A 17,761-nucleotide genomic window follows, 5' to 3' on the forward strand; every position below is an offset into this window, starting at 1 on the left:
TCGATAAGTAATATAAAAGTTAAGTACAATACTACATTTACGGGAGAAAAATATCAATTTTCTACTATTTTCTGGTATGCAAATGTCTAGAGTAATATTCAATTATTTTGCTTTATTAAAATGTTTTATGAAGATTTTTACACATCAGGCAAGAACATTATAGACAGCCGACGATTAAGATTAAAAAATATGTGAATGTAAAATAGTATATAGTGGTAATTACTTTTGTAATAAATATTGATAATATTATAGTGTTTTGTTATTGACCTATTTCTTATGTTGACAAATTTAAATTAACCCGTAAGCGATAAATAAAATATCTGCCAATGCTTTTGCTTATCGGGTGACTGCTTTTTATAATAAAATTGACAAAAATTTCCTAATGAACTGATTTTCTTATGACATTCTTTTAAATAAGAAAAATGCATCATAAATCACTCAATGAATATTTTATCAATTCCTATAATATATTATTACTACATTTATATGAAAACTAAATGCACCGATTTAATGATTTCCAATTTACCAAATTCTACTAAAATTCAATTTTATTGATTTTCTATAAAAAGGACTGACAACACTGTTCAGCGCATTTGACATTTGAATGACAATCTTTTTTTATACTGTTGTCGGTTTTGTCGCAAATATTTTACATGAAAATATAAAATTACGTAAAACAAATAATCAATACGATGTGCTAATAAAGTGTACAAATATTTTTCATTACGAACAGATATAAAACGGGTAAGTTCATGTTCAATGTTGCAACAATCTTACGGATTGATTTCTTCGTCTGCATGTTGAATATTTAATAAAAAAAACTCATTTTATAAATGAAAAACTTTATTATACTTAACTCTGACCTTACACTTTGACCACTGTACGAACAAAGCATATCATGACAGAGAATTTTATAATTTTTCACATTCTTATTAAATGCTGTATCAAAATTTTACATTAATATTTTGATTATAATTTTACCTTAAAGTTATTTAACGCAAAAAAAAATCTTCATGTCAATTCAATAATTTTATAGAATAATAACATGACATAAAGAAAAAAAACAGGTATTTTTTTTTATTTTCAAATATTTTTATTGTTTATTGATCATCATAGATTGTAGTCAGTCTACGTAATTAAATATATAATGGGTACCAAAATTTTTTGGTTGCAAAAGGTTGGCTATACACACATTAATTAAAAATACTATTCTAAGAATCCATATCTTGCCAAAGTAGGCTTTGAAAATAGAATATTCTCTGTGAAATAAGTAATGTTTAATTTGCTCTACTAAAAATATTAGCAAATTCTATGCATACATATCACTCTTTTATACTCATTCAAAATGACAGTAGGAGGATATGTTTTGGTCATGAATTTTGGCATATAATTTCAAAACAAAATAGATTTTGAGTAACATACCCAAATGGGTTGACAAAATTGTTATGTTCAATATGAATGCAATATTTGTAGGAATATGTCATAACATGACAAGTCTAAGTTATAATAATTGCAGCATCCTTAAAACATCCAAATATTTATTGAAAATTCACCCCGGTGCCGCACATGAGAAATTATATATCTCTCTCTGGCCAGGGATGTTTAGAAATGTTTGGTTAAACATAAACTGAATCATACTAATTTAATCAATCTATTTTGTTCATTAATTGACACTATAAAAAAAAACAATATAGTTGATAACAAAATAAATACTATTAGTAACATTGTGAAACTAATCCTAAGTTATCATTTGAGGTCATTTAGTACAAAGTACAATACAAAGGTTTTTTTTATTTATCACAAATATTTTTTTATTATCATATATTCTATCTTACTAATATTATAAATGTGAAAGTTTAAATGGATGGATAGATGTTTGGTTTGAAGATATCTCCGGAACGACTCAATGGATCTTAATAAAATTTGGCAAACAGTCTGGAAGAAGGCTACTTATTAAGTTTTTTTTAAATTTCACTCGGAGGGAGTAGTGGGCGTCAGCTAGTATAATACTGTTATAAAAAATATTATAATAAAAACAAAATTTATAGTATGATGATGTTTCTTGGTAAAAAAAGTCGAAAAACAATATTTTAAAGTCGTTTTAAAGTCAATATTTTAAAACAATAAAGTCGAAAAACAATATTTTAAGACTGCTTGAAGTTACTGTCATATTAAAAACAATAGCAAATGAAATATTTTACTATATTACGTCTCTTTTACGATAATTTTATGTTATTGGTGATACGTCGTACTCACGACCTTATGGTTTTTTGCATGTTCCGTTTTTCGCATACATTGTTCTAAATATATGTATGAAATCAAATGTTATGTTTGTAGAACATTGAGTACTAATAAAATGAGACACTGAATTTATATGTTTGAAAAGAATATGATGAATTTCTTTTTTCATCTTAAATTAAGCATTTATTGATAATTCAAGGTCACGGGTTACTACTGCTAAAATACCTTTATATTATAAAATATTACCTTCTCTGTGTTGGTGATATATTAGTGTCGTATTTTAATTCTCCTGCGAATGTATAAAATATAGCACAAACAAAAACCAGACTAGAGCCAGACATTAGAATAATTCCAGACGCTCCCGGTGAGATGACAATGCTAATTACAAATCAAACAAAAATAGTCATCAGCAAATTCAATGTACACGACATATTTGAAACGCGTAACGTACGTCTATTTTTAAAGACTTCGGCGTATGTGAATCTTCCTATTGGCCAGCTGGTATTATCTAGGTGACAAAACCTAGCGCTAAAATAAGTCTTTCTATTTGAAATAGATTAGTGTCGTAATTGCGATTGCTGAATGAAGATTTGTTTCAATGGACGATAAGGATTTAAAACGCGTTTTAAAACGCCAACTATGCATAGACGGTATTTATGTTTGCTAATCTTTTCATTTTGACTTTTGCTTTCCCGCCTTTTTATGTCGTATTAAAAAAATATCGCAAAGGACAATGACATTTGTTTTGTACGTCATTTATATTTTGATATCTAAGGTCAATCGTAAAAAAAATATTTGTTTTTTAATGTTTTATCAATGGAACATTTAATTATCGAAAATGATAAAAGTTGTAAAAGTTTCTAGATTATCTTGGTATGTTTGATTTATCTTCGTGTAGGCTTGCTACCATAAATGTTATAAAGAGATATCATGTCCAAATTTTGTATTAACGATAAACAGTCATTGCGTGTTATTAGACCGACAAACGGATACAAATTGCTAATAAAGATTATGTAGAAACGGCATTGCATATCGTAAATTTGACGTAACGCTGTGGTAACCATAAACAAAATTTGTTTAGGACAGTCTTGAATCTCAATCAATGTAATACATGAACTTGTTAACATTTCGATGAGTATGTTTGTAATGTAATGTTTATTTTAAATATAGGTAAAAATGTCTCTTATTTAATAAAACATTACATGCCGCGTAAACTTTAAATTCCAAACTAGCCTAATTAAGACGAGGCTATTAACTGTTGACTTGTTGAATTACTTTTAATTTTCCATTTATTGTGTTGCAAGGGGCACAAATTCCTTTATCTTGATTGAGGTTAAATTTAATGTCACCCTAGTGCAATACGTGTTTGCTACGTCACAGTTTGGCGCGATTTGATAAGAAGGCCGCACCGGGTGTGACTTGCCGCGCCTCCGCAGTACACTTCTTTCACTCGCAACAGTAGCTCGCGTTTTGCCACTGCGACCGTCTGTCTAAAAGTTTTATTTGTGACTGAAATTCAAGTGTTTTAATATTGTTGCCTGTGATATTTCTCATAAAATGAAGGCCGGTAAGGACTTTTTTTTAATTTTTGCTGTTGCTAATATTATTAGTGTGTTGCAGTGTATTGATGGGTTATTTATTTTTTAATCTGCGTTATTATTATCAGATTAAACTCTGTGACATTCACACAATGAAATAAATTATCTGTGATAAATTTTGGCTTTTGTTTTCAATGTAAATTTTAAGTAGGATTTAATTCTATTTCTTGTCATTTGTTTTTGTAAGTAAATTAGACATTCCTTTGAATTAAACATTTTTTTTAATGAACACTTCTCTCTTACATTGTTTTGTTTGCCTAATATTACTATGATAATAAGTTTAAATTCATATAACTAGGTAACTAAATAAAATTACGATTTATCCTGTCATTGTATCATTTCGCGGTATTTCCCCGTACAGGTTTTTTTATTCGTAAAAGCACAAATAATGCATTTAATAAAAGAAAATCGGAAAAACTTATTAAGAAATAAAGTTTATAAGTTAATCATATAATACACATGCAAATTGACATTAATTTTGACTTTTTTAATATTACCAGTTATGTCCCAAATTTTGTGCCCAAAATATTGTGCTGAGTGCGATCGGTAACTTTTATTCTTCTACCAAGAAATGGCGGTTAATATATGTAGATATATAGAACATTAATATTGGAAAATTACCGGCTGTCTGTAAATCTGTTGGATTTAAGTTAAATCTATTATCTCAGCTCAGACACTTCGCTGTGATAAGACGGCGATAATAGACGGTTTTAACCCCATATAGCGAAGAATGTTACTAATATTATAAATGCGAATGTTTGTAACAATGTATCTCCGGAACGGCTGTATAGCTCACTGAAATTTGGCATGCATATAAAACATAGTCTGGAAGAATACGTAGAGTACTGATTTTTTTAATAAGACGGCGAGAGCAGCGTGGTTATAGTCCGAAAAACTTTGATCATCATCATCAGCTCGCTATACGTTCCCACCGAGGGGCTCGGAGCCTACCCTAAGTTAAGGGTGATTAGGCCATAGTCAACCACGCTGGCCAAGTGCGGATTGGTTGACTTCACACATATCTTTGAATTTCTTCTCAGATATGTGCAGGTTGCATCACGATGTTTTCTTTCACCGTAAGAACGTCGGGTAAATGTACATATGTAAATCGGAAATCGAAAAACATATTGGTACATGTCGGGATTCGAACACAGGACCTGCAGATTGCAAGTCAAATGCTTGAACACTGAGCCACAGACGCTCTTTGATCAGGAGGTGTTTATTATTTTTGCGTATATAAAATTACAAAATGTACATCTTTATGATATTGTATTACTTAGCGATTAAACTCTTCGTGTTTCGAAGATTTACGCTGCCTTGTTTGCGAAGTGAGGCGTTATCTTATAAATAAACGACATGATCTAGTCCTTCTTAAAATATCTTTTTTTTCCACTGAGAGAGTAACAAGTTTTAAAACTGCATATTCCCATGCATTTAAAAAATAAAAGCATAGAACATTTTAAAATAAAACTGTTCGACTCTATTTAATTATAGCATCGTGGAATATAATTGCATAAATAATTGCATTTGCTCTTGTCTTTTATGACAGAGGAAAATGGCATTTAATATGGTCGTAAAGTGATATTTTCTAAAGGAATAAATGCGTATACCTGTGTTTGTTCTCGACTTATAGATAGATCTATCTTCCATCACCTCAGTCTTCACTACCATATTAAATATATCACCTTTCAACAAATCCTTCACTTTTCAAATAACTTAGCGGCTCTGTGCATATTGCGAGTCACTGCACACATAATTTTGGGTGTAGCGGGATGCGGGGGGAGAGCACTGCGCAGCGCATACATGACCTTGAGCCGCCAAGATATTTGAAAAGAATAATAAGTAATAACATGAGCCGTGTTATATAAGATCAGATGACTATTTCCTTCGTAATGTAAGAAATACCTAAATTATACATGATGTTTCTGTTTTCGTCGTATTAAAACTTATTTTAAAAAAAAAAATTTTTTTCAACGCCGATGAAGTTGCCGGCGAAAGCTTGTCATAACTAAACTCGTTTTTCTTTAAATAATATAAACAATAAAATCATTATTGTCGTAGGCGCGATTATAAAAACTATAAAGATGTTAACATTATCAAAGGCGGAATACTTGGACATTATTACTTATGCGTATATGTCTCGACAGTCGAAACCCACTTATTGACCCTTTTTTGTCATGACCTACTTTTGATCAAGGTGAAGAACTTTAAGTGGCAATTTGGCTTGAAATTTTACCAAGTTAGTTTTGCTTTATGCATTATTTTTAACGGTGGATCTTCACTCATACAATGTGGAGTACCTCATGTGCTTTAGACCAATTGAATCCAAAGAAACAATCAGCCGGATGGGGAAAAAATTCCCATCGGGCCGATCGGCCCACCGTGAAACACCCTGTGTCTCTTGTATTCTTGAACAAAATTATCTGATGTAGACAGAGTAGGTATGTACAATTCTTCGTTTATTATCTGTCTTAAAATATAATCTGTAAGATAAAATAATGTTTAGACTATCTTTAATAATATAAATTCCATTATTGCGGTCTTATCCAAGTACGTTCTTAGACATTAGGTAATACTAGCATTTGCCCGTGACTTCGTCGGCACGGAATGAATAGTATATCTACTATATGTTATTCGAGACTATGTTCTATATCTGTGCCAAATTTAATTAAGATATGTGAACTCTACAGATATATCGAGTTAATATATAAAAACAAAACAAACGTATCCCAAGGGAACTGTACATATTTTCAGTATCATAGCAGGGCTAAGTGTTGTTCCGATAGTGTTCTACACGTATACGAAATTCATTTTATAGCCGTTCTGGAGATATCAAGTAACAAATATCCATCCAATTAATCATTCGCAGTTATAATATTAAGATTTTTTTTATAAATCAAAATGTTTGTATGAGTGACAGTCATCCTTCAAAAACAGATCAGTCGGCAACAAGCGGTTACAATTGTATTTATTTAAGTACACACAAACATACAAACTCACATACATACACGCGATAAATCACCCTACTGTATGAGTTGTGTAAAACATATCGAGACAGATTGGCCAGTGAACTTGGTTTTATAATATACACATACTGATAAAGATGTCTAAATTAAAATTTATTTGTACAACAAAAGTTATAATTACTCATATCATGAGTTCAAAGTTTTACTGAGTACTTTAATTTCATAATCTTTCCACTATGAATCATGTCGATTTTAGGATGATATAACATCAAGGGTATTTTTGGTTTATAGTGTTTCTGATATTGTCATTGATTTCTTAGAGTAATATTCTTGTGACTCGACCTATTAACAGTGGTAGAGCCCGCTTTAACATCTTCGCACGAATTGTTGCGGCTCGCCCGGTGATATACCATGACCGCACAGAAGACAGGTGTCAAGTGGAAGCAACTCCGCGTTTTTCTGATAATTGTGTGTCTCGAAGGCCTAATTTAGTCCTCTTTCCCTTCCCACCCTTTTTCTTATAAGGAAAGGATGAGAAGTGGGATTGGACTTTCCGGATTAGAGGATGCATGGAAAGGGAAAATATTTTCTTTCTGTGCATCCTCTTCTTCGTCGATAAAAGGTAGGCAATGCATATGCAATTGCGTACGTCTATGGGCAACGGCCACTCGCTATTTCAGCGATTTTAGGTGGCCGCTCGCTCGTTTGCCACCTTATGATAAAAAAAAACCTAGTCCCTGTGAGGCCCTATACAGATGTTTGCTTTAGGCGTTATGTTCTTTTGAGAGTGTATGTGTAAATGTATGAATGCGAATAAGTTCTGTGTATTCTGCCTACCCCTCTGGGTTACGGGCGTAAGTTATATTGTTAATTTTTAATAATAATAATATAAGACATTTAATCCGTTCAAAAACATTACAATACTTATAACACTTTTTTGTGTTTTGTTTAGCCTTAATTTTTTTCCTATCTGCTGACATTATTTTTACTTATTTGCTGTTGAATGATTAAATAAATATTCCCTCGACTTTTCTTTCTATTCACACACACAAAAAAAGGATGATCATTGGGCTTCTTTTGTATTATACAAATGTCATGGCTGTTGAAACTCTTGGAAGGGATAAATTAAACAAAGGGAATTTAATTAAATGGCTGAGTCATTAAATGAAATTAATAAAGAGTCTTTATTTGTGAAATATATTTACATTTTAAAGATTTACCTACTCATAAACTTAATTTAAATTTTGGTAGTATTGTATGATAGTAAATTTATGGGTGTTTCTCGGTGTTCCAATCGGCCCGCCGAGTCATCGGGCCGATTGTATCCATAGTCTATCCAATGGTAAACATTTTTATTTCATAAAATAATAAATTCACAAATATTTTGCTTAACCATATTATAATTGGTATCTTGTTTTAATTGTTTCCTTTCATGTGATAAGAAGAAAGGGTTTCAACTAGAAATATTCCACTTACTTTGTTTCTAATTAAATTTATGTTATTAATTTAAAATAAACAAAGCGATTATTTTATTTATTGCAAATATTTATATTAATTTGAACTTTAGTATTCATTATCTCTCTATAATTATATTAAACATAAGTGGGTCCAAAGTACACATGAGTAGTGGAAAATTTATACGTAAACTAGCTGTCGTCCGCGACTCCGACCGCACGGTATATAAAAATAGAGAGTAGCCGATTCTCAGAGCTACTGAATCTTATATATAAAATTCTCGTGTCACAATTTTCGTACCCATCCTCCGAAACGGCTTGACCGATTCTCATGAAATTTTGTGACCATATTGAGTTGGTCTGAGAATCGGCCAACACGAAACATCGAAATTTAAAAAGAATTGCAGAATAACTCTTTGAAAGTTTTAAATTGACTATAAAATCTTTTATATGTTTATTTTAAAAGTTGTTTATATTTATTTCCAGAAGTCGATATGCCTGTTAAGGACGGGTTGAAGAAGTCATTGGTGGGTGTCATCGATGATGGCACCAAGACAGTCAGATTTGTGGTATGTTTTTCTTTCAACTAAGTCGTAGAATAAAAACGGAAGACACTCGATAAGTGCGAATAAGTCTGTCTTCTTACCACCTATTTCTTATAAAGGATGGGAAGGGGAGATGTTTTTGACAGAGAAGAGGACGTATAGGAATCCTCTTTTTGAAAGGCTCTCTTCTACCTTTTAAATTAGGCCATAACTGTATTTGCGGATGTTTATGGTTAGAGGATATTTCACTGTTTTAGCAAATTCAAGTCCGCTTGCTCGTTTGCCGTCTTATAATAAAATATAGGTATATACATAGTAGATATAAAAAGGCAGACTCATGATAACATACTGCTAAGTTAACTTTTTCTATACAATGTCCTTGTTTTTGTTTGTTAAAGTAATTTATGTCGTGTTGTACGTTTTTTGCGTAATATATCGCACGATCACCTGTGATTTTTTCTTATCTTTCACAGCGTCAATGTTTTCTTCTTCCTGATATTTAGTGGCCAGTGTGATACATTAATACATATAAACTTTTTTTTTTAAACAATAGCATGAAAATTAGCGAGACAGTGTTCGTAAAGTCATCGTCAAAATGCCTATTTTATTTTTTATTTACTATAGTTTGATGCTGTATATAGCTTCTTAACTAATCTTTTGCTACAAATGCAATTTGTACAGCGCCCCTATTGGATTTAAACAAATTTTGTCGAAGAAGTTACGAATACCTTCTCACGTATTTTCGTGATAGGGTCCCCAGCTTTTTGCAGTCCATATCGTTCTATTTTCTTGATTTTACTGATAGTGCTTAAACTTTTTAAGATATTCGAGGCGGAACGTTCGGAAGAGTTGACCGCTTATCAGATAGACAAAACAGAAGTACAACCACAAGAAGGATGGTACGAACAGGATCCTATGGAGATATTAAACCACATCAAAACATGCGCTGATAACGCTATAGGACAATTGACTGAGTTAGGTAAGTTCATGTCACCAGTAAAATAGGAATTTTGACAACTTCTAATCGGACTAACAGATTGACTTTTGTCGTGTTAAACATACCATACTGCATCATCATCAGCTCACTATATACCCACTGAGGGTCTTGGAGCGTACCCTATGAAAGGGGTGACTAGGCCATAGTCAACCACAGGCCACCAGGCTCAGTTTGGGTTGATTTCAGATGTTTTTAGAAACAAAATTTTAGTTTATAATTTAACTATCAAAATAACAGGTTGAAATATCAATGATTAAATTAACAATTAGCCAGCATTTTATAATATGCCTAGTAAAATCGATCGCTGACATTATTTAGAATGAAAAAAATCTAGTTATAAATCTAGCCTATGTCACCCGTTAGTATAGCAATTGGTAAATTGTAAAAGAATTTTCCAAATCGGTTCAATTCTACAGTCTGTTCAATGCAGATAATAAAATCTTCCCTACTTATAATATTAAAAATAATATTGATTGTATGTTTGTTCTCTTTCTAGGATACTCTAAAGAAGATATAGTAACATTAGGTATAACTAATCAGAGAGAGACAACGATAGCGTGGGACAAATATACTGGAGAGCCTCTACATCCTGCTATAGGTAATATTAAAAAAGACCAAAAGAAAAAAATTAAACACTTAATTTTTTTTTTTTTTTCATCCCCGCGGAATTGAAAAAAAAATCTAGCCTATGTCACCCGGTACTGTAGCTACCGGGTGACATAGGCTAGATTTTTTCACAACAGTGAAAGAATTTTTCAAATAGGTTCAGTATTTTCGGAGCTTTATTGCAAATGAACAAATTGCTTCTTTTTTATATTAGTATTAGAATTTAAAAAATATATTAAAATAATAGAACTCAAGACTTTAATATTGATGTTTCTTTCAGCGTGGAATGATATACGGACAGACAGTACAGTTGATGCTATACTAGCTAAGTTACCAGATAGAAATAAGAACTATCTAAAAAATATCAGCGGATTACCTATTAGCCCTTATTTTAGTGCTCTCAAGATGCGATGGTTGAAAGATAATATAAAATCAGTGAGACGGGCAAGTCGGGATAAACGATTGTTATTCGGAACTGTCGATTCTTGGATTGTTTGGGTGAGTTTGTGTGGGAATCTAGCTTATAGCGTATTCCGTCCTAGCGGAATTAAAAAAAAGAATTAGTAGCCCTATGTGTTCTTGTAGACTATGTTCTACATCTATACCAAATTTCACCGAGATTCGTGCAGCAGTTCTGGAGATATCTTCTAAGAAACATCCATCCATCCATACATACACCCAAAAAATTCCATTTATAATATTAGTAAGGTCTTTTAGACTTTCTTTTTTTTATTTTATGTTTTTTTATTATGTTTCAGAACTTAACTGGAGGTCCCCAAGGTGGGTTACATATAACGGATGTGACAAACGCGTCTAGAACTTTATTAATGGACCTCGACACATTGAATTGGGACCCTATGCTCTGTAGGTAAGTTTCAAATGACTTATGTTTTAAAATAATTAAGAAATAAAATCATTTTATAAAAATATATTTTTTTTTGACATTATAACGTTATGTAACATATAAACAGTTGTCCGTGACTTCATTTGCGAGAAATTAAAAATTTAGTAAAAAATCTAGCCTATGTCACCCGGTAGTGTAGCTTACCAATAGTGACAGAATTTTTCAATTTGATTCAATAGTTTAAAGGTTATTAAAATGCGAACAAACAAATATTAAATATATTTTTTTAGATAAAGTCAGTAAAAATTGGTTTCAAATATTTAGCGATGATAAAATAAAAAAAAATACTAAATTTTTCAAACTGTATTTTTTTTAATTTGGAACATATATATATGAATATATCGTTTGTTTATAGTAATAAATAAAATAAATGTTTATTTATATAAATTGCAGGTTATTCGGTATACACAGAGAATCTCTACCACAGATACGGAGCAGTTCAGAGTTGTATGGTGTTGTCAAAGATGGCTCTATTTTGGATGGCATTGGAATATCAGGAGTAAGATATTCTATATATTATTTTATTTATTATATAACTAGCTATAACCCGTGTAACCGTCCGCGTAAAATAAAAAATAAACTTAATAAGTAGTTTATGTGTACTTCCAGACTATGTTCTACATCTATGCTAAATTACAGCGAGATCTGTTTAGTCGTTTTGGTGATACCTTCTAATAAACATCCATCCATACATCCATTCGTATTTATAATATTAGTAAGATGTACCTAACATCGTTTGAGTGAGAGAAAATTGTCAAAATTATTAATTTTATTTGTGCGATGAAATTATCAATTTTTATGAAGAAAAATATTAATAATGATAATAATTGTATTGTATAGATCCTGGGCAACCAGCAAGCGGCGCTGGTGGGTCAGAACTGCCTGCAGGCTGGCCAGGCCAAGAACACGTACCGCAGCGGCTGCTTCCTGCTGTACAACACCGGCACACGCCGCGTACACTCCACGCACGGCCTCATCACCACCCTCGCATACAAGCTCGGTCCTAATGCACCACCGGTCTATGCTTTGGAAGGTATGGTATCCTCATTTAAAAAAAAATAATTGTCGTATGTGTTGTCCAGAATGTGAGCTATCTATGTACCAAATTTTATTAAAATCTATTAAGTGGTTATGGAGTAATATGGTAAAAAACATGTACAGTCGAGGAAATCCGCGGTGTTTGAGTTACAGAATGAATAAATTGTTTCTTGCAACGATACAGATTTTGCCCCAGGTAGCAGAGAGTTGCGCAAATCACTGGATAATAGTAATAATTTGTATTGTAACTGACTATTTTATGCACAAAGTCCCTCTGCGTTGTACAACACGTTCACACGACTGTGACCTTTAAAAGTGAAACACCACCATTCTCCCTGAGTGTACATTAGACTTGTTTGTATAGAGAGGGTGTAATGGTGTAAATGTGATTCAGGATCAATAGCGGTGGCGGGGGGCGCGATGAAGTTCCTGCGAGACAACCTGGGGCTGGTGCGGGACGTGGCGCGCGACACGGAGCTGGTGGCGGGACAGGTCTTCTCCACCGGGGACGTGTACTTCGTGCCCGCCTTCAGCGGACTCTACGCGCCCTACTGGAGAAAGGATGCCCGGGGGTCAATACTTTACTCTGCTTTATACTCTTCATGTCTAACAACCCCATTAGATCAGAATTTTTCTTAATAAAATTTATATCTTAATAACCTGTATGAATATATAGCTTCAGCCCGCGATTTTGTCCGCGCAAAAAAAATTTCTTCTATATTATGTTCTATATCTATACCAAATTTCACCAGTCTGTTTGCTCGTTTTGTAGATACTTTCTAATAAATTCCATACATTCATCCATCCATCCATTCCATTTGAACTTTGGAATTTATGATTTTAATAATAAATATTTTTAAAATTCACGGTATATTATGAAATATGTTATCTTTGAGGATTTTAATATTTTCTATTTACTTTGCAGGATAATCTGTGGGTTGACAGCTTTTACCACAAAGAACCACATCATCAGAGCGGCTTTGGAAGCTGTCTGCTTCCAGACTAGGTAACATTATCATATTTTTTTTTAATTGTAAAAAAATGTATATATATATAGGATCAAAAAAATAAACATAAAAAATTATTTTATATTGGACATACGGTACCAAAAAACCTTATAACCACAATTGAAAAAATATGTAATAAAAAAACAGAACCCTTATAAGATCACTTTATTGTTTGTCCGTCTGTTTGTCAAGACACTTTTTTTTATGTGCTTATGTCGTATCTTTGAGTATGAAATAAAATGTATAAAAACAGTCATAACTTAATCGTTGATTTCTGAAACCAAAATCATCATCTATTTCATCTGTGATGAAACAGAGATAATAATATCGCAAATAGATTTTAATCTCAGAAACCGACGATAAATTAGCTTGAATGTTTTATTTTCTAGGGATATCCTGGAAGCAATGAACAAGGACTGCGGCATGCCGCTGGGCAAGCTGCACGTGGACGGCAAGATGGCTGCCAACCATCTCCTCATGCAGCTGCAGGCAGACCTCATCGGCATACCTGTCTGTTAGTATTGCATATCATACACTCGGTAGCAATTTATATTTGGTAGATTAGGGTAAAAAATGGTAGATTTTGGTAGAATTTGGTAGATTATATGAATTCTAGAAATTAAATTAATTATACTATTAATTAAATGAAATGGGTTTTCGTATATTTACCAGATATCGACGTTTTTGTATTAGATATTTAGATTAATTTCTAGATTATAGACTAACGAAATAAGTTAAAATTTCCATCCTTGTCCCTCTCTCTTTCTCTCACTCTCTCTGTCTCTCTCTCTCTAATGAAATATGAATGAATCTGTATGAGACAGCTGTATAAACATAAATGTATGATGTTCAGTGCGTGCCCACACGTGGGACATGTCAGCGCTGGGCGCGGCGGTGTGCGCCGGACACGCGACCGGAGTGTGGGCAGTGGACCAGTGGCGACATCATGCCACACCCAATGACACCTTCCTGCCCACCACCACGGATGACGGTCAGTGACTAGACATCATCACCTCACTATACGTCTCCATTCAGGGGTTCGAAGCCTACCCTAAGTTAAGGGTAACTAGGCCATAGTCAACTTTGCTGGCCAAGTGCGGGTTGGTTGACTTCACACAGATCTTTGAATTTCTTCTCATATATGTGCAGGTTGCATCACGATGTTTTCCTTTACCGTATGAACGTCGGATAAATGTACATATTATATGTAAATCGGAAATCGAAAAACACATTGGTACATGGCGGGATTCGAACCCAGGACCTGCAAATTCAAATCTTGCTCTATGTAACTTTTTTTATTGTCTTTTTAAATATTTTGGACCATATTCTAAAATAATATATGAAAGTGTTACAACATTACAGATTTTTTAGTTTAAATTTAAGAAAAATTTAAATCTCTGTTACTAAATGCAGCCACTAGATGGCGCTTATACTTCATCAGAGTACTAGACATTCTCAGTCAGTCTATTTTGTTTTTTTAAATTAAACAGAAAGTAATAATTACTGTAATTATAGGATTTATTGTTTTTTTTTCAGATCGTGACGCGAGATATACAAAATGGAAGATGGCGGTGCAGCGCTCTCTGGGCTGGGCGACTACCAAAAAATCCATCGCGATGACAGGTCAGGCTAAACGAAAATCTAGTATGGTAACACTTAATCACAGCTCCGACGTCCCCTCCTCCCCGCCACAGAGCCGCAAAGCCTCTCTCGTCGATGGTCTGAGCATAGACTACGATAGACTGGGCAATCCGATCAAAGATGAAGGCGTCGATAACTCTGTTCAAGAGTTAATAAAATTTTCCGCACGTAAATTTTCCGTTTTTGTACCTGTACAAAACGAGGAAGTGACAATTTTAGATGACGCGGAATATTTTATGAGTAAAAAGGAATGCGACTATGGCATGTGTCAGTGTTGCCAGCCAAAGAAAAAGCTGACAAATTGGGAGACAATAGAGGAGATCATAGAGAATGATCCAGAGATTATATTTGACAGTGATGATAATCCGATTGTCGTAGATCCGAACGCTTTTCCGAGTAGTTTTGCTAATGGAGTAGATTTGAATAGACCGGCTTGTAAAATCCCTGAAGTATTCACGCACATATGTAATAAGCTATCGCATACGACGCTTATGTAACAAAAATAACTTGATTATGTCGGCATGTACTTCGAAAATTATTGGTAAATGCTTGACTTTATTCATCTTAAACTACAGACTTAATAAAGAACGATAGTTGTCAGGCTTTTTGACAGTTGAGAGGCTAATTTTGACAGCTGTTAAACCTACATTTGAGATTAAATCTTTCATGAAATTTATATTAATATTTGGAGAATTGTCGTCAAGAGAGTTATTTTGCTTTTAAGTATGTTTTGACAAAAAGACTATTTTTTTCCATCAAATCGAATATAACATTGATGAGAAATATATATCGTTAAATATAATATGATTACATATAGGCATTCCATCCGAGACCCATAAAGACAAAAAAAAAATAGAAATTTAATTGTTTCCTTCATTTTTATATGTATTACGGATTATTTTATTTAATTGGAATTTGTATTTTACGTGTACTTAAATTTATTATTATTTATTTAAATCTTTAAAAAAATGTAATTATTTTTTTCCCCTGGCAACATTAGCTTTAATGTCATATTGATTGTTTTTCATGGGCTGCCACTTTCTGCCGAAACATTTATATAATAGTGTATTAATCTATAGAGATTAAAATATGTTTTTGTGTAGGTTTATAACGGCAAGTTTTTTTTTTGTTTCAAAACAATAGTTCTTATTTTTTTATATGTTAAGATATAATTATTAAATATCTAAATAAAAATATTATTTTGAGCACAAAATGTCTTTAATTTATAATAGAATAGTTACCGTTTCTGCACTGCAATTGATTTTTTATTTTTTTTTTAGAAATAATGTAATTTAAATTATGTTAATAGTGTACAGAAAACGTAAAGTAATTATCAAGAAGATTATTTTTTAAATTCATAAGCGAGGAAATAAGAGGACACAAAAAAAGACGTTTTTTTTACTAAATATATCGTTAATACGATGTAATATAGTGTTTATATTAAAAGCTGTTTTTTTTTTCGAAATCAGTTAATTTTTCATACCAGTAAGTTTTGTTTTATGACTATATTAAAAAATAACCTAAAAAATGTTTAATCGAATTATAAATATTTTTTTTTTCTTTTACAGAAGAGAGATACAAACTACTGGCTTCGATTCCAGCAACTTTGTACATAATGGGCAGTTTTGCTATGCTTGTGTTATCAAATATACTCAATAATAGTTGATAAGCTAAAATGATACTTAGAACTTTGTGTTAAGGGTGATTTTTCCACGGGATATGGACAATGGTTTCATTTTAATACTTTATAGTTTGTTCCTATGTTTAGATCTCATTTTAAGCAGTTTTTAGTCAAAAAATCTGTCCCGGTGAGAGGCGCTGCTGTCGCGGTTCTGTCAGAAAATATATAAAACCTACTTAGCTATAGAAAATGACTTAAAAAACATGACAAACAATACGAAAAGGATCTTGACATTTAATTACATTGACAGAAGGGCGCTAGTGAGGTATCATAATTTAGTTTAATGCCCACCGGGTCAGATAATTGTGTTGGTCTCACGTCTAACTCTTGGTTTCTGACACCAAAATCTCTGTATAAAACATATCATCATCCCTGTCATTATCTTTGACAAAACAGAGATAATATTATGTTTTATACGGAGATTTTGGTATCAGAAACCCACTGTAAATGTAGATTTAGCCTGTAATGATACATTGACATGTCTCTGTTCTTTCGAAGTGAATGAAAGGGATGTCAATATGTGTCACTGTAGAAGAAACATAGTTAGGGTGGTGTAGAACTAAATATGTTCCCTTTCTAAACGTTTCTTTTTAATCTATTAATGTAATAAATGAATATAATATAGATAGTTCAAATTCAAAGGATGATTCTCGTTCAGCCGATTCAATCGGCCCAATGTGATTTATACCATTGCGCCGATTGAGATCATAGAATAAAAAAATCTATTAATATAATTCCTATTATTTTATGGATTTTTAAGCCGATTAGGCTAACGGTAAACATCCAATGTAACTAATGCCAGAGGCAAGTTTAACTTCCCTTTCCCATACTTGTGGAAGTGGGGAAGGGAAGGGACGTATAGGAAGAGGAAATATGCGAGTTAAATTCTTTTTGCACCAGTAGTATTGCATTTATACTTTGTGAATAGTTTTAAGATTGAATATTTATTTGACGTAATTTTGTAATTTCAGGATGCGAATTTTATTTTTTTTTAAATATTTTTTTTTGTTTTCTAGTCTACTAGTTATTGGTGTATGGCAGTTTAGTTTTGTTATATTTTTGACCATTATACTATAAAAAGTT

General features: G+C 32.4%; 1 protein-coding gene across 4 annotated transcripts; it reads left to right on the top strand.

Moving 5' to 3' along the window:
- The first annotated feature begins 619 nt into the window (after positions 1-619).
- Positions 620-17,404, top strand: Gk2 (Glycerol kinase 2). 4 transcript variants are annotated; one of them, XM_013323174.1, is made up of 14 exons: positions 2,787-2,891; positions 8,746-8,828; positions 9,627-9,783; positions 10,298-10,399; positions 10,688-10,905; positions 11,166-11,275; positions 11,705-11,810; positions 12,152-12,344; positions 12,744-12,921; positions 13,275-13,355; positions 13,746-13,870; positions 14,210-14,347; positions 14,893-14,979; positions 16,566-17,404. In XM_013323174.1, exons 1-14 carry the CDS (start codon positions 2,840-2,842, stop codon positions 16,661-16,663), a joined length of 1,728 nt encoding a protein of 575 aa, XP_013178628.1. In that variant the 5' UTR covers positions 2,787-2,839; the 3' UTR covers positions 16,664-17,404. The 4 variants fall into 4 exon arrangements, with proteins under 4 accessions (XP_013178627.1, XP_013178628.1, XP_013178625.1 ...); XM_013323173.1 differs by lacking the exons at positions 2,787-2,891; positions 16,566-17,404 and adding an exon at positions 620-744 and having other exon boundaries at positions 14,893-15,900; XM_013323171.1 differs by lacking the exon at positions 16,566-17,404 and having other exon boundaries at positions 14,893-15,900.
- The last annotated feature ends 357 nt before the right edge of the window (positions 17,405-17,761 follow it).

This window comes from Papilio xuthus, unplaced genomic scaffold (assembly GCF_000836235.2).
Source record: "Papilio xuthus unplaced genomic scaffold, Pxut_1.1 DF825783.1, whole genome shotgun sequence".
Lineage (NCBI taxonomy): Eukaryota > Metazoa > Arthropoda > Insecta > Lepidoptera > Papilionidae > Papilio > Papilio xuthus.